This window comes from Bos mutus, chromosome 6, assembly GCF_027580195.1.
Source record: "Bos mutus isolate GX-2022 chromosome 6, NWIPB_WYAK_1.1, whole genome shotgun sequence".
In the NCBI taxonomy this organism is placed as follows: domain Eukaryota; kingdom Metazoa; phylum Chordata; class Mammalia; order Artiodactyla; family Bovidae; genus Bos; species Bos mutus.
The window spans coordinates 675,135-696,602 of record NC_091622.1 but is presented as its reverse complement, the minus strand read 5'-3'; the positions used below and the strand labels follow the sequence as shown (position 1 = coordinate 696,602).

General features: G+C 40.9%; 1 protein-coding gene across 14 annotated transcripts in view; it reads left to right on the top strand.

Moving 5' to 3' along the window:
* The window catches only part of PRDM5 (PR/SET domain 5), a 255,315-nt gene that overhangs the window by 213,475 nt on the left and 20,372 nt on the right, over positions 1–21,468 (top strand). For 8 of the 14 annotated variants that reach the window (XR_011464445.1, XR_011464446.1, XM_070371912.1 and 5 more), the window contains one exon: positions 21,072–21,272. The exons of 2 other annotated variants lie outside the window; for them this stretch is intronic. Coding sequence is in view for 10 of the 12 variants with exons in the window: in XM_070371912.1 (XP_070228013.1) it covers positions 21,072–21,272 (201 nt within the window). In the remaining 2 variants the exon portion in view is untranslated. The remainder of the gene's footprint in view (positions 1–21,071; positions 21,273–21,468) is intronic. 4 more of the 14 variants (XM_070371914.1, XM_070371916.1, XM_070371917.1 and 1 more) reach the window with 1 other exon arrangement.

Sequence of the window (21,468 nt, the reverse complement as noted above, 5' to 3'; positions counted from 1 at the left end):
GCTAAATACCATATTTCAGCTTGTGTAGCCATGAAAGCTCAGGTTGATAGATAAGTACCCCCAAGTCCATCTCCTCCCTCTGCCCTGTCTTTGCTTTGGACTCTCTTGAGGATAAGGGCCACATTTTAAACTTCCTGTGTTTCCCACAGTTCCTAACACAGTGTCTTGCTCATTACACCTGGGGACTTTCACTGATAAGTTTATCCTCAGATACATCATCATCTAATCATGGCAATTGTCTTGATTGCTGTCAGCTCACTTATAAAGCTTGAAATATTTAAATTAATTGGTTTTTAACCTTAAAATACTAATTCAGATATAGGAAGGAACCTTTTTAGAGGAAGTGGTTGCTGTTTTTCTCCCTAAATTTGCCTTTAGAGATGGATTACTGTGGCTGAGGCTATACATTTCTTAGGATCATTCCATTGGTAAATGAAGCGCCCTGGAACATGCAGAAATAATATTAGGCTGTCTTAAAATTGTAAGACTTACTTTGATTTCCTGTAGCAGATTTTGGGGATACAACAAATAACAGTGTTGAAGATGGTATGTGACAAGAGGAAGGCAGGTGCGTCACAACCTGTCACGGAATTGTGACCTCACAACTGATGATTTGTTCTTCTGGTTGGGTTCCATTTAAGTTGTTATTTGAAATTCAGCATTTTTGCCTATATTTTAGATCATATTTATTTTCCTTCTGTTATCTTTCCTTTATGTTTTCATTGATTTGCATTTAATCTTGAAGTTTAAAGGTGATGAGCATAATTTTTTCCTTATTATAAAATTTTCGTTTTTATATGATTAGTTCTTTTGTATGATTTTTGAGGATAAAGAAACTAAACAGTTATTATGCAGAGAAATACTTTCCCTTTAGATAATTTAAATAATACTCTTTCACTTAACCAGTATTCCTTTTCTTCCAAAGATTACAAAGAAATTTCTTTACCGGGCACAGATCTCGTATTAGTCTCAGAATTTTTATCAGCAAATATGTTTTCAGCTCCTTTTGAATTCCATGTGTATGAGAAAAACACTGTTGTCCAAAAGAAGACTCCTTTCCGTTTTCAGAGCTGGGGTCTCAGACTGTGTTGTATGGTATGACTTTTGATAGCCAGCCACTGACTTAGGTTTCTTGTTCATTGTCGTATAGTGTTATGCTTCAGTGTGAGCGTGACGTGTTCTGTGCCACTGGAATAGGGATGTTGGAATATGATGTGATGATTGGGAAATGTATTAATTGAAGGCAGAATGATTTCATACCTACATAACCAAAAGCCTAAATTAAAAGGGCTTAAACTGCGATGTTTATTAAGTCCCATGACAAGACTTTCTGAGGTCAGGCCAACCTGAGATGGGTTCACGCAGGGGCTCAGCAGGGTCTTCCGTAGCCCAGGGCCTCCCATCTCTCCTTCTGTCCTCCCCCGGCTCCTCAGGCACCATCTCCACACACAGAGACCTCAGCAGACAGAAGAGGCCTTCTTCTGAATCCCCTGCAGATTCCCTTTCTCTTCAGTAACCGCCAGCATGACATGTGCTCCAGTCTAAACCTATCCAAAGGAAATGGAATTGCATTCATTGGCTTAGCCTAGCAGTTCCCACACGGGTCTGCATATGAGAACCTCCTGGGATCCTTTGAAAACGCTGGACCCCAGATCCCATCCCAGTGCAGTCGTACTCCCTGGGGGATGGGTCACCAGCAGGCGCAGGTTTTGAAGCTCCCTGGGTGATTCCAGGGCAGGCCGGATCGGGGCCAAGGCTGCGCCTGATGCACCTTCCCGCTCTTGGCTGAGCTGTCAGTCATCTGTTGTGAGTTTGACCACGGGAGGTGGGGTGTGGGGACAGGGGGCCACAGGGTCACCACAGACCCCAGCCCTGGAGGAAGAGGGGCTTATTTTGAGTTCTGTACTCTCTGTCCTAGCATGTAAACCTTGGTCATATTTTAAACTAATATTTCTGCATATGAGAATAACCATACCAAGTTTGCAGCATTGCTTAACAATTAATGGGGGGAAAATCCTCCTCTAAATTTCCTAGCACTTTGCCAGCCACAAAGTAGGCAGTCTGTTAGCATGACCACAGTGTCCTTGTGGTAAAGCATAAGTAATATAAGGGGACATAGAAGTTATTGCTGCTGTTGTAATTATTATGATGATAATTATTACTTGAGAGGATAGAGGACCAAATCAGAAGTTTTCACTGCTGGCTGCACATTAAAAGTATCTCAAGAGCTTTTAAAAAGCGCCAATGCCTGGTCCCACTCAAGACCAGTTAAATCATTCTCTCTGGGGCTAGACCCATCATCAGTATTGTAGAAAAAATTCTCACATGATTTGAATATGCAGGTAGTTATGAAATTCTCTAGGCTGGAGATTACAAGAGTGAAGGTATGAAGGAAATTCTAGTTCCCTTGGCTTATCTGACTGTCCCAAATGGACCAGGTTGAGTGCCCCCTGTGGTGGCAAGAAAACATGGTTTGTGAGCTAGTTCAGACAGTTCTTGGCTTGCTTTATGCCAGGCCAGCTCTTTGTCACCTCTGTGCTGTCAGTGGTAGGACCTTTCTTCCAGCCATGTCATCTCCACACATTATTCTATGGGCCTCCAGAGTGGAGGAATTAAAAAGCCATGGAGCACTTCCTTGTTGCTTATTTAAAGTCTATATACAACACTTCAGTATAAAAATTATGTTCTGTTTACCATGCACATTTTAAATTTTCTGTATGTGGATTGTGCTATATATTTTCCTAGTTTTCAGAAACTGTGTTTTCCATTAGCTACAATGCAAGATCAGTTATGGATATGTTGTGCAGAAACCTGCTCTAAACATTCTCCTAGCTTTCTTCAGACTTCCCTAAGAGTTACAGTTTTTAGGTGCATTGTTTACTAGGCCACGGGTATGTTTTGTCACGTGTTGAAAGATCACACTAGCTATTAAAATAAGATGGTGACTAAAAAGCCACAAAAGCTATAAACATCTGTAAAAGAAGTTTTCTAGGCAAGGCTGCTCATTAGTGGGAACCTGGGAGTGTGTTGATTGTGTGCAGCTGCTGGCCCATGCACGCTCAGAAACGGGGTGGTTAGGAGGAACTGTGGGATACACAGCCTGCTGTCTGGCGAGCCCGCCCTGTGCCTTTGTCCTGTGTAATATGACCTGCGGGGCTGCCATCAACCAACCTGCCTCAAAATTCCACCTGCAGTTCGGGTGCAACTTAGATGTTTTATAGAACCAAGTTGTCACCTTTTGGTCACAAAGCTGGTTGTTACTGAGAATCAGGTGGCTCCTACAAACAGTCTGGAAATTTCAGCGTGGGTGTCCCAGTGTTTGCCACGCTGAGAAGCACACGTCCTGGCTGACCTCTGGTCGCAGTCAGGGCTGCTGCAGGGCGCTCCTGGCGCTTCTTGTTCCCCGGAGGGTCTGGCACGTGGAATCCCACGTGAGGTCCAGATGGTGACCCAGGTACATAGATGACCGTGGTCTACAGGAGCACAAGACGCCCCCTGCTCTGGACACATATCTGAGCAAACAAGCTGGGCGTGCGGGGCTGGGAGAGCAGAGCTGGGTTTTGGACTCTACTGCTGGCCAGACCGTGTCTTGTGGCTGATATGAGAGGATAGTCAAGGGTGCACTGCGTCGTCTCTGAGAAGCCGTCTCTGAGACAGGGTTTTTGACTTTTGAGGGGGCCAATTTTTACCCAGTTCATCTTCCTGATGTCGAAAGTGGTCCCTCTAAAAAAAAGACAGTCTTTCAGGCAGAATCGTGATGTTTTAAGTTTTAAAATAACATAAAAGCAAAACAACAACAACAATACCCCTTTTAACTTTTTATGAAGAAAATTTCAAACCTGCAGAAGCAGAGAGAATAGGATAATGCAGCTCCATGTACCCTCGTCCAGGTTCAAACAAATTTTTCTTTCTTTCTCCATTTATCACCTCCTCGCCACCTCCAGCCATGAAGCTTGGAATTTTTATATGTAATATTAAAATGATATTTAATTCAAGAATTAGGTATAATTATATTTTAGAATTGAACACCTGGCTTATGATAAAATGAAATCATGGACATCTTATGATCATATATTTTCATTCTACACTAGTATTATTCAAAGTGTGGCTGAAAAAAATAGTACCAGCCCATAACTCTTTGTTTCTAGTCTGTGATAACTATGAAAATTGTGAGGAAGTGCCTAGAACTTTTATAAGCATTTTGACATTGTTGCACATCTAACTGCATAATAATTTTATTTCAGTAATTAAAATGTGTTTTAGAAAAGTATCAGTCATCAGCAACATTGAGAAAAATACAATGTTTGACTGTGGATAGTTTCAAAAGCGCTTATACAGTGCTTCTGTGACTTTTCCACTCAAGATAAATTTGGTATTGGCAAAATCCAGAGATCTTTTTTAAAAAACTTTCTGTTTCATCTTGGATATAGCTGATTAATAGTATGTTTGTTCTCTACATCTGTGTTTGTGTTTCTGCTTTGAAAATAGGTTCATCTGTACCATTTTCCTAGATTCCAAATATATGTGTTAACACATGATATTTGTTTTTCTCTTTCTTACTTACTTCACTCTGTATGATAGACTCTAGGTCCATCTGTGTCTCTGCAAACAACACAATTTCATTTTTTATGGCTGAGTAATATTCCATTGTATAATATGTACTACATCTTCTTTGTCCAGTCCTCTATTGATGGACATTTAGGTTGCTTCTATCTCCTGACTATTTTAAATGAACAGTGGGGTATATGTGTCTTTCTGAATTGTGATTTTCTCAGGATATACACCCAGGGATAGAATTACTGAGTCATATACTAGCTGTGTTTGTAGTTTTATAAGGAACCTCCATACTTTTCTCCACAATAACTGTTCCAGTTTACATTTCCAACACCAGTGTAAGGGACTGCTTTTTCTTCACACCCTTTCCCGCATTTATTGTTTGTACATTTTTGATGATAGCTATTCTGACTGGTGTGAGGTGAAAAACTTACTGTAGTTTCGATTTGGATTTCTCTAATAATTAGTGATGTTGAACATCTTTTCATGTGTTTGTTGGCCATTTGTATGTCTTTGGTGAAATGTTTATTTAGATCTACTCATTTTTTGATTGGGTTGTTTGATTTCTTGATGTTGAGCTGCATGAGCTGTTTGTGTATTTTGGAGATTGAGCCCTTGTTAGTTGCTTCATTTGCAAATATTTTCTACCATTCTGAGGGTTGTCTTTCATCTTGTTTGTGGTTTCTTTTGCTGTTCAAAAGCTTTGAAGTTTTGCTGCTGCTGTTGCTGCTAAGTTGCTTCAGTCGTGTCCGACTCTGTGCGACCCCATAGACGGCAGCCCAACAGGCTCCCCCGTCCCTGGGATTCTCCAGGCAATAACACTGGAGTGGGTTGCCATTTCCTCCTCCAATGCATGAAAGTGAAAACTGAAAGTGAAGTCACTCAGTCGTGTCCGACTCTTCCTGACCCCATGGACTGCAGCCTACCAGGCTCCTCCATCCATGGGATTTTCCAGGCAAGAGTACTGGAGTGGGGTGCCATCGTTTTGCTAGGTCCCATTTATCTTTGTTTTTATTTTCTTAACTCTAGAAGGTGAGTCAAAAAGATCTTGCTGTGATTTATGTCAAAGAGTGTTCCTTCTATGTTTTTCTCTAAGAGTTTTACACTATCTATCTTTATGTTCAAAAGTCTCCAAGCAAGGCTTCAGCAATATGTGAACGATGAACTTCCTGATGTTCAACCTGGTTTTAGAAAAGGCAGAGGAACCAGAGATCAAATTGCCAACATCCGCTGGATCATGGAAAAAGCAAGAGTTCCAGAAAAACATCTATTTCTGCTTTATTGACTCTGCCAAAGCCTTTGACTGTGTGGATCACAATAAACTGTGGAAAATTCTGAAAGAGATGGGAATATCAAACCACCTGACCTGCCTCTTGAGAAATCTGTATGCAGGTCAGGAAGCAACAGTTAGAACTGGACATGGAACAATAGACTGGTTCCGAATAGGAAAAGGAGTATGTCAAGGCTGTATATTGTCACCCTGCTTATTTAACTTATATGCAGAGTACATCATGAGAAACGCTGGACTGGAAGAAACACAAGCTGGAATCAAGATTGCCAGGAGAAATATCAATAACCTCAGATATGCAGATGACATCACCCCTGTGGCAGAAAGTGAAGAGGAACTCAAAAGCCTCTTGATGAAAGTGAAAGTGGAGAGTGAAAAAGTTGGCTTAAAGCTCAACATTCAGAAAACGAAGATCATGGCATCCGGTCCCATCACTTCATGGAAATAGATGGGAAAACAGTGTCAGACTTTGTTTTTTTGGGCTCCAAAATCACTGCAGATGGTGACTGCAGCCATGAAATTAAAAGACGCTTACTCCTTGAAAGGAAAGTTATGTCCAACCTAGACAGCATATTGAAAAGCAGAGACATCACTTTGCCAACAAAGGTCCGTCTAGTCAAGGCTATGGTTTTTCCTGTGGTCATGTATGGATGTGAGAGTTGGACTGTGAAGAAAGCTGAGCACCAAAGAATTGATGCTTTTGAACTGTGGTGTTGGAGAAGACTCTTGAGAGTGCCTTGGACTGCAAAGAGATCCAACCAGTCCATTCTGAAGGAGATCAGCCCTGGGATTTCTTTGGAAGGAATGATGCTAAAGCTGAAACTCCAGTACTTTGGCCACCTCATGCGAAGAGTTGACTCATTGGAAAAGACTCTGATGCTGGGAGGGATTGGGGGCAGGAGGAGAAGGGGACGACAGAGGATGAGATGGCTGGGTGGCATCACTGACTCAATGGACATGGGTCTGGGTGAACTCCGGGAGTTGGTGTTGGACAGGGAGGCCTGGAGTGCTGGGATTCATGGGGTCGCAAAGAGTTGGACACGACTGAGCGACTGAACTGAACTGACCTGATCCTTATATTTAGGTCTTTAATCCATTTTAAGTTTGTTTTTGCATATAATGTTAGAGAGTGTCCTAATTTCATTTTTTTTAACGTGTAGCTGTCCAGTTTTGCAGGCACCACTTCTTGAAGAGGCTGTCCTTTCTCCACTGTATATTCCTGCTTCCTTTGTTATAGATTAGGTGACCATAGGCATGTGGGTTTATCTCTGGGCTTTGTCAAGGTGATGCAGTTGGTAAAGAATCTGCTTGCCAGTGCAGGAGATGCAAGGGACACGAGTGTGATCCTCGGGTTGGGGAGATCCCCAGATAAGGGTATGGTAACCTACTCCAGTATTCTTGCCTGGAGAAGTCCATGGAGAGAGGAACCAGACAGGCTGCAGTCCATGGGGTCGGAAGTAGTCGGACACGACTGAGCATGCATGTCTTGTTAAGGTGCAGGCTGGACAGAAGCTAAAATCGTCTGTAAATCATCTGGAGGCACCATATCCACTCTGGAAATTAGTGAGACATTTTGCAGATGGAAAAGTTTGAGGGTTATATGACATTGCCTGAAATCCTTTAAAAATATAATGCAGGCCTTTTATTTACAAGTATCCCATTTTATCTATGCCAAGTTTATAGTTTTTTCAACAGGAGGAGGTCAACCACTGCTATGTTGCTGTTGCTGTTCAGTCACTAACTTGTGTCCAACTCATTGTGACCCCATAGACAGTAGTACACCAGTCTTCCTTGTCACCTAGAGTTTGCTCAGACTCATGTCCATTGAATCAGTAATGCCATCCAACCATCTCATTCTCTGTCGTCTCCTTCTCTTCCTGCCTCATTCTTTCCAGCATTAGGGTTTTTTCCAGTGAGTAGGCTCTTCATTCACATCAGGTGGCCAAAGTACAGGGTTGATTTCCTTTAGGATTGACTGGTTTGATCTCCTTGCTCTCCAGGGGACTCTCAAGAGTCTTCTCCAGCACCACAATTCAAAAGCATCAGTTTTTCAGTGCTCAGCCTTCTTTATGGTCCAACTAGGACATCCACACATGACTACTGGAAAAACCATAGCTTTGACTACATGGACCTTTGTCAGCAAAGCAGTATGTCTGCTTTTAGGTCTTGTCTAGGTTAGTCATAGCTTTCCTTCCAAGGAGCAAGTGGCTTTTAATTTAATGCGAGAAAATAAAATCTGCTTCCACTTTTTACCCTTCTATTTGCTATGAAGTGATGGGACCAAATGCCATGATCTTTGTTTTTAGAATGTTGAGTTTTAAGCCAGCTTTTTCACTCTCCTCTTTTACCCTGATCAAGAGGCCCTGTAATTCTTCTCCACTTTATGCCATTAAAGTGGTATCATCTCCATATCTGAGGTTGTTGATATTTCTCCCAGCAATCTTGATTGCAGCTTGTGATGCTTCCAGCACAGCATTTGGCATGATGTACTCTGCATATGGGCTTCCCTGTTGGCTCAGACAGTAAAGCATCTGCCTGCAATGTGGGAGACCTGGGTTCGATCCCTGGGTCGGGAAGATCCCCTGGAGAAGGAAATGGCAACCCACTCCACTACTCTTGGCTAGAAAATCCCATGGATGAAGGAGCCTGGTAGGCTGCAGTTCATGGGGTTGCAAAGAGTCGGACACGACTGAGTGACTTCACTTTCACTCTGCATGTAAGTTAAATATGGGTGACAATAAATAGCCTTGACATACTCCTTTTCCAATTTTGAACCAGTTTGCTGTTCCACATCCACTTCTAACTGTTCGTTGTTACCTGCATACAGATTTCTCAGGAGACAAGTGAGGTGGTTTGATATTCCCATTTCTTTAAGAATTTTCCGCAATTTGTTGTGATCCAAGCAATCAAAGGCTTTAGCGTAGTCAGTGAAGCAGAAATAGATGTTTTTTTTCTGGAATACTCTTGCTCTCTCTATGATCCAGAGACTATTGGAAATTTGATCTCTGGTTCCTCTGCCTTTTCTAAACCTAGCTGGTACTACTGAAAGTACTTGGTTCACATATTGCTGAAACCTAATTTGAAGGATTTTGAGCATGACCTTGCTAGCATGTGAAATGAGGTGCATTTGTACCATGGTTTGAATATTTTTTGGCACTGCCCTTCTTTGGGATTGGAATGAAAACTGACCTTTTCCAGTCCTATGGCCACTGCTGAATTTTCCAAATTTGCTGACATATTGAATGCAGTATGTTAACAGCATCATTTTTTAGGATTTTCAGTAGTTCAACTGGAATTCCATCACCTCCACTAGCTTTGTTCATGGTGATGATTCCTAAGGCCCACTTGACATCATATTCCAGGATATCTGACTTCAGGTGAGTGATCACACCATGGTGGTTATCTCAGTTATTAAGACCTTTGTTGTATAGTTTTTCTGTGTACTCTTGCCACCTCTTCTTAATCTCTTCTGCTTCTGTTAGGTCTTTACTATTTCTGTCCTTCATTGTGCGCATCCTTGCATGAAATGTTCCCTTGGTATCTCTAATTTTCTTGAAGAGATCTCTGGTCTTTCCCATTCTATTGTTTTCCTCTATTTCTTTGCACTGATCACTTAAGAAGGTGTTCTTACCTTTTCTTGATATTCTCTGGAACTCTGCATCCAGTTTGGTGTATTCTCTTTCTCCCTTGCATTTTGCTTCTGTTCTTTTCTCAGCTATTTGTAAGTCTCCTCAGAAAACCACTTTGCCTTGTATTTCTTTTTCTTTGGGATGGTTTTGGTCACTACTTTCTGTACAGTGTTATGAACCTCCGTCCACAGTTCTTCAGGCATTCTGTCTACCAAATCTGATCCCTTAAATGTATTTGTTACTTCCACTGTATAATAAAAAAAAATTGATTTAGTTTATACCTGAATGGCCTACTGGTTTTCCCTACTTTCTTCAGTTTAAGCAATAAGGATCTCATGGTCTGAGCCACAGTCAGCTCCCAGTCTTGCTTTTGCTGACTGTATAGAGCTTCTCCATCTTTGACTATAAAGAGTATAATCAGTTTGATTTCGATATTGACCATCTGGTGATGTCCATGTGTAGTCGTCTCTTGTGTTGTTGGAAGAGAGGACATTTACTATGACCAGTGTGTTCTTTTGACAAAACTGGTAGCGTTTGCCCTGCTTCATTTTGTACTCTAAAAAACCAAACTTGCCTGTCACTGTATCCAGGTATCTCTTGACTTCCTACTTTTGCATTCCGATAGCCTGTGATGAAAAGAACATCTTATTTTGGTCTTAGTTCTAAAAGGTCTTGTAGGTGTTCACAGAACCATTCAACTTCAGCTTCTGGGACATAGACTCGGATTACAGTGACGTTGAATGGTTTACCTTGGAAATGAACTGAGATCATTCTGTTGTTTTTGAGATTGCACCCAAGTACTGCATTTTGGGGTCTTTTGTTGACCATGAAGGCTACTCCCATTTCTTCTAAGGGATTCTTACCCCACAATAGTAAATATAATGGTTGTCTGAATTACATTTGCCTATTCCAGTTCATTTTAGTTCACTGATTCCTAAGATGTCGATGTTCACTCTTGCCATCTCCTGCTTGACCACATCCAGTTTTCCCTGATTCATGGACCCTAACATTCCAAGGCTCTGTGTAGCGTGGTTCTTTACACTATTCAACTTTGCTTTCACCAGCAGGTACATCCATACTGAGCATCGTTTCTGCTTTGGCTCAGCTGCTTTGTTCTTACTGGACCTATCAGGAAGTGCCCTCCACTCTTCCCCAGTAGCATATTGGTTACCTTCCCATCTGGGATTCTCATCTTCTGGGACACATTTTTTTTTTTGCCTTTTCATACTATTAATGGGGTTCTCATAGCAAGAATACTGGAGTGGTTTGCCATTCCTCCTCCAGTAGACCACATTTTGTCAGACGACTTCTCACTATGACCCGTGCATCTTGAATGAGCCTGACAATATGGCTCACAGCTTCATTCAGTTATGCAAGCTCCTTTGCCATGACAAGGCTCTGATCCATGAATGGGATCCACTGCTATAGCAGCTGAGAGAGTGGAGAACTAAAAACTTAGAGAATTTTTATTTAGATATTTCATATCTAAAAAATTTATAACTTACCAAAATGAAATTCATGCATCTCAGAGTTTCATAATTCATATATAAGAAATTCATGAACCTCTGCTTCATGAGGGGTTTTGGATTTCTTTTTAAGCTTAGATACAGGAGATGATTATCTGGTAAAGCCTTTTTTCCTGAACTCTAACAGGGTAAACACTAACAGCTGTGTGTGTGCTGTGCTTAGTCGCTCAGTCATGTCTGACTTTTTGCAGTCCTATGGACTGTAGTCTACCAGGCTCATCTGTCTGTGGGGATTCTCCAGGCAAGAATACTGGAGTGGGTTGTCGTGCTTTCTTCCAGGGTGTCTTCCCAACCCAGGGATCGAATCCAGGTCTCCTCCATTGCAGGTGGATTCTTTACCAGCTGAGCCACAAGGCACTGGAGTGGGTAGCCATTTCCCTTCTCCAGTGGATCTTCCTGACTCAGGAATTGAACCAAGGTTTCCTGCATTGCAAGTGGATTCTTAACCAGCTAAGCTACCAGGGAATAGCTAGCTGTAAGTTACCTTAATCTACAAAAAGTAATCAAATGAAATTTGTAACAAAAGATAATTTAATTTTTACACATGTGTGTGTATGAGAGTGAGTCAGAGACACTTGTTTCTATATCTGATTCCTCCCCGTGAGTTTCTTTTAAATTGACCTTGATATGCAAGTTGCTCACATGGAAATTATTTCATTAATAGCAGAGACACTCTTGGTCTCATTGCAGCTTTGAGCAAGACAAATAGAAAAAAGCTTTGTCCATCAAGTGCATTCATGTAAGATATAACAACTGAGTGTTTAACAGGTTGAACCCACTCATAAGCAAACTGTATGTTTAGAACACCACAGACTCTGACAGTCCTCACCATATATCAATAGTTATCCTGGGTTCTTTTAATTGCTTACTAGGTTTTCTTTTTAATTGTATTGGAGTCAGGCTACCAGTGCCATGAAAAAGTTATTAATCAACATTGCATGATTTTCTGACATTGTTTATATTGACCTCTGACAACAAGGGAAAATGCTCATTTATGATATGTCATGTTTCTGTTTGATATGGCCTAGCCTGGAGAATCCCAGGGATGGGGGAGCCTGGTGGGCTGCCGTCTCTGGGGTTGCACAGAGTCGGACACGACTGAAGCGACTTAGCAGCAGCAGCAGCAGCATGAAAACAGTCCTAGGGAACCTTCGGGTGATGTGTCTGCAGCATGTATATAATCTATCCGTGATCCTCCTTGTCTTTGGTAGTCCGTGTGATAGTGGGGCATGCTTCTTTACCTCCTGGCAAGCAGTTCTTAACTACGAGGAAGCCTCCAATAAATTTCTGTTTCAAAGAACTTCAGCACTCAGATCCCTGCAAAATTTACAAACAGTGTGACTTTTTCTTTCTACAGAGCCCTCTCATGATGTTGATTTTTAAAATTCAGTTTGTTTTGGCAAAAATGTAACATTTGAAGTTTCTGTTCTTTTAAGAGATGGGTATTTGCTCAAAAATATGACCTTTTATTAGCTGCATCACAAGGTGTATAGAGCTTTATAAATCCTACCTTCTGAATGAATTCTGCCAAATGTTATTTGATTAAAGCCTGGCTAATTAGACTGCTGATGAATTCTGCCTTTGATAGATGATGCTGTTTAACTGACAAACAGATTGCCTCCATTTAGTAATGACTCCCCAGTTACAATGACAAAGGACAAGCTATTTGTCAGGTAATCTGTTTAATCATTCAGAAATAGAATTAATCAAGAACCTAATCATTTTGTCTCTAGTTAAATCTAGCTAATGAATTAAAACGTGTGATTTGTACTATTCATTCCACTCCACTCTGAAACAGTGTTATAAACAATTTCCTTACTACTTCTTTGGATTAGATTTTGTGCCCAATTTAAGTGTTTCGTAATGGAGAGAAAGAGAGAAGAAGAGCAGTAATGCAGTCGGGATATGACTAATGTTGAAGCGATGGTGCTGTGTGTGTTCTCTGTGGCAGAGGCGCGGCGGGGCCTTCGGAGGCCCAGCGGCAGCCAGACGTGCCCACCCCAGCCACACGAGCCTGCAGGAGGTTTCCTGGCATGCCCTCGAGAAGGCGGCATTTATTAATAGATACTCTGCTGCCTAACCTGACAGTAAGAAGTCAGAAGCCTGTTATGGCTTCCTAAGCTTTCTCCGTCACATGGGCCCCTGTCTTGTCACCACTGATTATCCAGCCATCATCTCCAGTGCACCTTATGGCAGGGATAGGCAGTGAAAATTAGAATTGAAGTTCTTGTGCACCCATGCACACAAGCCTGGATTCATCTGGACTGTTAGGTTAGGGTTAAGTGTACACAGGAACATTCTAGAGCTGCAAAGATTATTGTCACAATTTTCAGAGAAAGGAAAAGCAATAATAGAGCCCTTGTAATAATACACCCTGGACTACTCTCTCTGCTCTCTGTGTTTACCACGTGAAGGGCGGTGTTTCTTTACCTTAGCTTGATTGGGAGGAATGGAAGAAATTAGGAAGGAACAGAAATGAGGGTTTCTTTTTTGAGAAATAAAATGCATTTATTTCCTTCTATTTGAGTTCATTTGATGTTCTTAAATTTAAGATAAGTCACCTGTAATATCCTGGCTCTTCCTGTGGCATAAACACTTCCCTCCCCCCGCCCCCCGCCACCCCCGGCCCAGAGGAGGAAAATTTCTGATCTAAACACTTAGAACTGCATTTTTCCTTTAAAAATTTTTCTTTAAACTGCGCAACAGTTGAAGAGATAATAGATGCTAAGAATAATGCAACTTTTGAAAAGAGATTGCTTTTATTTGGACTAGAGGGGGAAAGCCATAAACATATTCCTTAGATTGCCAAGAAAACACAGTTACTTCTTTGTTGACTGTGTACAGCTAATTAAAATGTATTTTTCATATCCTGAAAGTTAGATGTACAGTTACTTAGATTTCTGGCAATCTGGTAGACTTATATCCTGGAAAAGATGCTCTATACAAAAGACCTGTCAATGCTGGATAAAAATAAAGCAAACAGTAAATATCTGAATCTGTAAAACAGTAAGAGTGATCTCCAGGACGGAACAGACAAAGCTGGAACCTGAGTCCAGAGTGTTGAGGTCAGGCTGAGGATGCAGTACCTTGCAGGGTATCTGTAGTTTCAGTAAACTCAAGACTTGATTTTTCACCGTGATAGAAACGGAGACAAGCTTTGAATTCAGATTAGAATGCAGGATGGACCAATTATTCCACCATAGTCTAGGATCCCAGAGAGGCTATGCTCAAAATGAAATCGGAGACTGGAAATAATCTACCTTTGACAAACAGAGATGCTTAGGACATTCAGTTGTTTTGAGCTAATTGCTGACTAGAGAAAGAGGTCTCCTTAGAGTTTGTAACCACAGCCTTTCCCTCAAGTGTGTTTGGAGTTCAGACTTAAAATGCTTGCATGGCTAGAAAAGCCTCAGGCAAGAAATAAACTTAAAATGGTCTTTGATTGATAGCAGCCTATGGTGCCTGGCAGAAGCAAACACAAAAGCTATCTGGAGGGACTAATCCTCAATCTAAGGGGTCACAGGATTTTAACAGATAGGGACCACCAAACATGAGCTCATGATTCCAAATTCCAGGAACTCCCAAGGAAACAAGAACCATGAGCAGGAGACAGAAGAAACCACAAGAAGCAGAACTGAACTTCAAAAGTACATAAGATAAGGGTTTAATCTGATAAAGAAAATTGTATAAATGCCTAGAATATTTTAAAATAGGAATCAGCATGAAAAAAAGCAAGATTGTATTAAAAATTAAGCATAATTGAAAACAGTTAAATGGAAAGTTCTAGGACTTAAAAATACAATAATGGAAATTAAAAACTCAAATGATCCTGTTAGGTAGTTAAGTTATTCATACCTGAAGAGAACTGATCAACTGATTCTAAAGAAATACATAGAGTGCAATAAAAGGAGATGGAAATGGCTAAGACAGGTTGAGAAAAATGAAAAATAAAAAGACCTAATTGAGTTTGTAGGCTTTCATTCAACAAAAATGAGAAACAAAGCCATTTTCAGTCAAAAACAGAATTTACTCTCAGCTGATGCTTGGAAATTCAAATACATAAGAATGTGTGAAAAGTAAAGAAATTGTTAGCGTGTAGATCTTCACGAGCCAGATAATCATGATGGTGTGATCACTCACTTAGAGCCAGACATTCTGGAGTGGGAAGTCAAGTGGGCCTTAGGAAGCATCACTACGAACAAAGCTAGTGGAGCTGATGGAATTCCAGTTGAGCTATTGCAAATCCTAAAAGATAATGGTGTGAAAGTGCTGTACTCATTTTGCCAGCAAATCTGGAAAACTCAGCAGTAGCCACAGAACTGGAAAAGGTCAGTTTTCATTTCAATCCAAAAGAAAGGCAATGCCACTCATCTCACATGCTAGTAAAATAATGCTCAAATTTCTCCAAGCCAGGCTTCAGCAATATTGTGAACCATGAAATTCCAGATGTTCAAGCTGGATTTAGAAAAGGCAGAGGAACCAGAGATCAAATTGCCAACATCTGCTGGATCATTGAAAAAGCAAGAGAGTTCCAGAAAAACATCTACTTCTGCTTTATTGACTATGCCAAAGTCTTTGACTGTGTGGATCACAACAAACTGTGGAAAATTCTGAAATAGATGGGAATACCAGACCACCTGACCTGACTCTTGAGAAACCTGTATGCAGGTCAGGAAGCAACAGTTAGAACTGGACATGCAACAACAGACTGGTTCCAAATAGGAAAAGGAGTACATCCAGGCTGTATATTGTCACCCTGTTTATTTAACTGATATGCAGAGTACATCATGAGAAACGGTGGCTGGATGAAGAACAAGCTGGAATCAAGATTGCTGGGAGAAATACCAATAACCTCAGATATGCAGATGACACCACCCTTGTGGCAGAAAGTAAAGAAGAACTAAAGAGCCTCTTGATGAAAGTGAAAGAGGAGAGTGAAAAGGTTGCTTAAAACTCAACATTCAGAAAAGTTAACATCATGGCATCCAGTCCCATCAGTTAAGTTCACTTCAGTTGCTCAATCGTGTCCAACTCTTTGCGACCCCAAGAATTGCAGCACACCAGGCCTCCCTGTCCATCGCCAACTCCTTCATGGCAAATAGAGGGGGAAACAGTGGCTGACTTTATTTTGGGGCTCCAAAATCACTGCAGATGGTGACTGCAGCCATGAAATTAAAAGATGCTTATTCCATGTAAAGAAAGTTATGACCAACCTAAACAGCATATTAAAAAGCAGAGACATTCCTTTGCCAAAAAAGGTCTGGCTAGTCAAGGCTATGGTTTTTCCATTAGTCATGTATGGATGTGAGAGTTGGACTATAAAGAAAGCTGAGTGCCGAAGAATTGATGCTTTTGAATTGTGGTGTTGGAGAAGACACTTGAGAGTCCCTTGGACTGCAAGGAGATCCAGCCAGTCCATCCTAAAGGAGATCAGTCCTGGGTGTTCATTGGAAGGACTGATGTTGAAGCTGAAACTCCAATACTTTGGCCACCTGATGTGAAAACCTGACTCATTTGAAAGACCCTGATGTTCTGAAAGATTGAAGGCACGAGGAGAAGGGGACAACAGATGATGAGATGGTTGGATGGCATCACCGACTAGATGGACATGGGTTTGGGTGAACTCCAGGAATTGGTGATGGACATGGAGGCCTGGCGTGCTGCGGTTCATGGAGTTGCAAAGAGTCAGACACGACTGCGCAACTGAACTGAACTGACCTGAGAGCTGAACCACAGTGATTGTGTAAAATAATAATGATTCCATACCAGGCGTTACAAATAAGATACTGAAGCCAGGCTTCAGCAATATGTGAACTGTGAACTTCCAGATGTTCAAGCTGGTTTTAGCAAACGCAGAGGAACCAGAGATCAAATTGCCAACATCTGCTGGATCATTGAAAAAGCAAGAGAGTTACAGAAAAACATACATTTCTGCTTTATTGACTATGTCAAAGCCTTTGACTGTGTGGATCACAGCAAACTGTGGAAAATTCTTCAGGAGATGGGAATACCAGAGCACCTGACCTGCCTCCTGAGAAACCTGTATGCAGGTCAGGAAGCAACAGTTAGAACTGGACATGGAACAACAGACTGGTTCTAAATACAAAAAGGAGTACGTTAAGGATATATATATATATATATACACACACATATTATAGCTTATTTAACTTATATGCAGAGTACATCATGAGAAATGCTGGGCTGGAAGAAGGACAAGCTGGAATCAAGATTGCCAGGAAAAATATCAGTAACCTCAGATATGCAGATAACATCACCCTTATGGCAGAAAGTGAAGAGGAACTAAAAAGCCTCTTGATGAAAGTGAAAGAGGAGAGTGAAAAAGTTGACTTAAAGCTCAACATTCACAGAACTAAGATCATGGCATCTGGGCCCATCACTTCATGGGAGATAGATGTGGAAACAGTGTCACACTTTATTTTTTTGGCCTCCAAAATCACTGCAGATGGTGATTGCAGCCATGAAATTAAATGACGCTTATTCCTTGGAAGGAAAGCTATGACCAACTTAGACAGCATATTCAAAAGCAGAGACATTACTTTGCCAACAAAGGTCCGTCTAGTCAAGGCTATGGTTTTTCCACGGGTCATGTATGGATGTGAGAGTTGGACTGTGAAGAAAGCTGAGCGCCAAAGAATTGATGCTTTTGAACTGTGGTGCTGGAAAAGACTCTTGAGAGTCCCTCGGACTGCAAGGATATCCAACCAGTCCATTCTAAAGGAGATTAGTCCTGGGTGTTCATTGGGAGGACTGATTCTAAAGCTGAAACTCCAGTACTTTGGCCACCTCATGCGAAGAGTTGACTCATTTGAAAAGACCCTAATGCTGGGAGGGATTGGGGGCAGCAGGAGAAGGGGACAACAGAGGATGAGATGGCTGGATGGCATCACCAACTCGATGGACATGAGTTTGAGTGAACTCTGGGAGTTGGTGATGGACAAGGAGGCCTGGCATGCTGCAGTCCATGGAGCACCAAAGAATCGGACACAACTGAGCGACTGAACTGAACACATAACATAAAAGGGCATTCTGTACAGGGCATGCTAATTAGTACATGGAAAGCATATAAATTTTAGATTATGTTAAACATACATAGTAGGGCTTCCCTGGTGGCTCAGACTAAAGCATCTGCCTGCAATGCGGAAGACTGGGGTTCGATACCTGGGTTGGGAAGATCCCATGGAGAAGGAAATGGCAACCCTCTCCAGTACTCTTGCCTGAAAAAGTCCATGGATGGACTGAGGAGCCTGATATGCTACAGTCCATGGTGTTGCAAAGAGGTGGACATGACTGAACCACTTCACTTACATAGTAAAAAAAAAAAATTTTAAGGATAATCACTAAAGTGTGGAAATAGAGTCTGTAAGTTCTATAATAGCACAGGATCAACCCAAACATGTAAGAAAATATAAGGGAGAAAAACTTAGGAAACAGCAAGATAAAAGCAAAGCACAAAATAAAATGTTAGAAACTTATTTAAATATATTATTAATAATGATAAATATTAATAAATAAACATGTTGTATTTTATTATAATGGTAATATATTCTAACAATATAAATTTTAAATAATAACAAAAAGTAATAAAAAGCAAAACTCACTAACGTGAAAAAGTGACATAAGTTTGGATTAAAATTTTTCAGTTGTATGGTATTTACAACAGATGCTCATCGTACCTAAGATATAGACTGTTTGAAATTTAAAAAGATGGAAATACTAGGCAAATACTATTTCCTCTATTTTTAAAGTGAGATATAGTTGACATATAACAACTATATGTTGTGCAACTAAGGTGTGCAACGTTGATTTGGTATGTGTGTATATTGCAATATGATTACATCATAGTTTAGCGAAAACCTCAATCATGTCATCTAATTATCACTTCTGTGGTAAGAACATTTAGGCTCTAGTCTTTTATCAGCTTTGCAGTATATACTACTGTACGGTTGACTATATTCACATTGCTGTGCATTGAGTCTCCAAACCTACCTTCTAATTCCTAAATTTGTACCTTTGACCAACATTTCAACAAGTCTCCCAACCCTCACAAAATACTAATTTTAAAAAGCTTTTATAGCTATATTATTAACAAATTATTTTAATGTGAAAAAGATGATATAGATAAAGAAGGTCACTTTAAAATGATAAAAGGTCCTATTTTCCACGAGTGTCATAGTTAAATTTATGTGTACTCATTGTGTACATGAGTTTCAAAATTTTTGTTAACTACAGCAATAGAATTCCAAGAATATACTAGATATTGAAGTGTAAAGTTGTTTTTAAAATGATGCATCTTTCTTTAAAAATATGTGTTTATTTGGCTGCTCCGGGTCTTACTTGTGGCACATGGAATCTTTGTTGCCATGATTAAGCTCATCGTTGCCACACGTGGGATCTTAATTCCCTGACCAAGGATCAAACCTCTGCGCCCGTGCTGGGAGCACAAAGCCTTAACCACCGAACCACCAGAGAATTCCCTAAAATGGTTATTCGCTTTGTAAAGCTACTTAGCCATTCCGTTTTCTGGGAATGCTGAAGGTGCAATCCCACCTCTACATATACATACTGTAGGAAATTATGATTGCTCATCTGTGTTCATGGAGAAGGCAATGGCAGCCCACTCCAGTACTCTTGCCTGGAAAATCCCATGGACGGAGGAGCCTGGTGGGCTGTAGTCCATGGGGTCGCTGAGGGTCGGACACGACTGAGCGACTTCACTTTCCCTTTTCACTTTCATGCATTGGAGAAGGAAATGGCAACCCACTCCATTGTTCTTGCCTGGAGAATCCCAGGGACAGGGGAGCCTGGTGGGCTGCTGTCTATGGGGTCGCACAGAGTCGGACATGACTGAAGCAACTTAGCAGCAACAGCATCTGTGTTCAAGTATACACTTGTAAGAATGTTCAGAATAACATTATTTATAAGAATGAAAAATTGGGGAAAACTTAAATATCCATTTCAGCAAAATGTACATAAGCAAATTGTGGTGTTGCCATTGAATGTAATACTATACTCATTAAGAATGAATAAATAGGAGGTACATGTGTTCACAAAAATATTCCATTTCTTAAGCTAGCTGGTGGGTGTACATATGTGATTATTTACATACTGTTTTGTAGGTCTGAATGTTTTCACAATAGTCTTTTAAATACTAAGGAGAAAATATACATAAAAACATGAAATTTAAAACTATATCCTACTACCTCAATTCAAAAAGCACCTATAGCAATATTTTTAAGCTATATTTGAAAAAAAATCTTATTGCAGTTTTACTTTAAAGAAATCTTTTTATCAGTGCTCTGTTTAGTAACTGACCAGCTGTTTTAGTGAAGCAATATGAATAATTTATTTTGCAATTTATTTCAAGCTTAAAAGATGATGACTTGAGTTTCTGGTATCAAAGATGGCTAAGGAATTTGGGTATTTTTTCCCTTGTTCTGTGGAGACACTCTTTTCCTTAAGAGTCTATGATCAGCTATAAATAATGCCTCACTTTTAAAAGTAATTTAGATTTTTTAAAAGAACATCCTTCCTAGGAAAAAAATACTGGACAATAAAAATGAAAATACTTAAAGTCACAGTCTAGTTCTAAGGTCTTAAATTTACCCTCAAAACTTGTTAAACTTTGGTCTGGGCTTTCATTTCCAGGAGTCCCTTTGAGACAGTGAACAGTTTGCAGCATGTAAGCCAGGGGTCCCAAACTGTTTTGTTCAATGATGCCCTTTTAGCAGGCTCTCCAAGATGAATAGAAAACCTCAGAGTTCAGTCTAGCAAGTGGTTAGGTCATAGCAGTCCTGCAGAATCTCCCTTTGGACAGTCAGGACTGCATGGAAAGAAAGATAGTGACTCTGATGCTGGAGCTGTGAGCCACCTGGTAGTCTTAAGGCTGCCCAACAGGATTTGCGTTCTCCTGTTTTCCCCTGAAAATTTAGAATTCACGGCACCTCTGAGTATGCTGCCGCACCCTGCAGAACTAGCTAAAATGTGCTCCTGTGTACCCCTTCCTGAGGATGACGCTGCACTCATTCGCATTCCTGGCCTCTTCCCTGACTGCAGGAGAAGCCATACAAGTGCTCAGAGTGCGGCAAGGCCTTCAGCCAGAAGCGCGGCCTGGACGAGCACACGAGGACACACACCGGGGAGAAGCCTTTCCAGTGCGACGTGAGTGTGCCTCCCTGCTTCCTGTGGTCCTCCTGTAACCTCCAGAGACAGGAGATACATTCGTGGGGATGTATCCATGCGTCTTTTTGTGCACGTGTGAGTGAGTGTGTGTGTGTGTGTGCGCGCGCACACTTTACAGTGCTAGTCTGTCTATTAATGTCTTGTGCTCCTTATTCCTTTTGATTGCATAATCTGTGTAGCCACGTTGTAGCATGTTTTTTTACCCTAGTTTTCTGGCAGTGCCTGAACTTTGATTTTCTTTAAGACATACTTGTACCCTGTTTTAATGCAG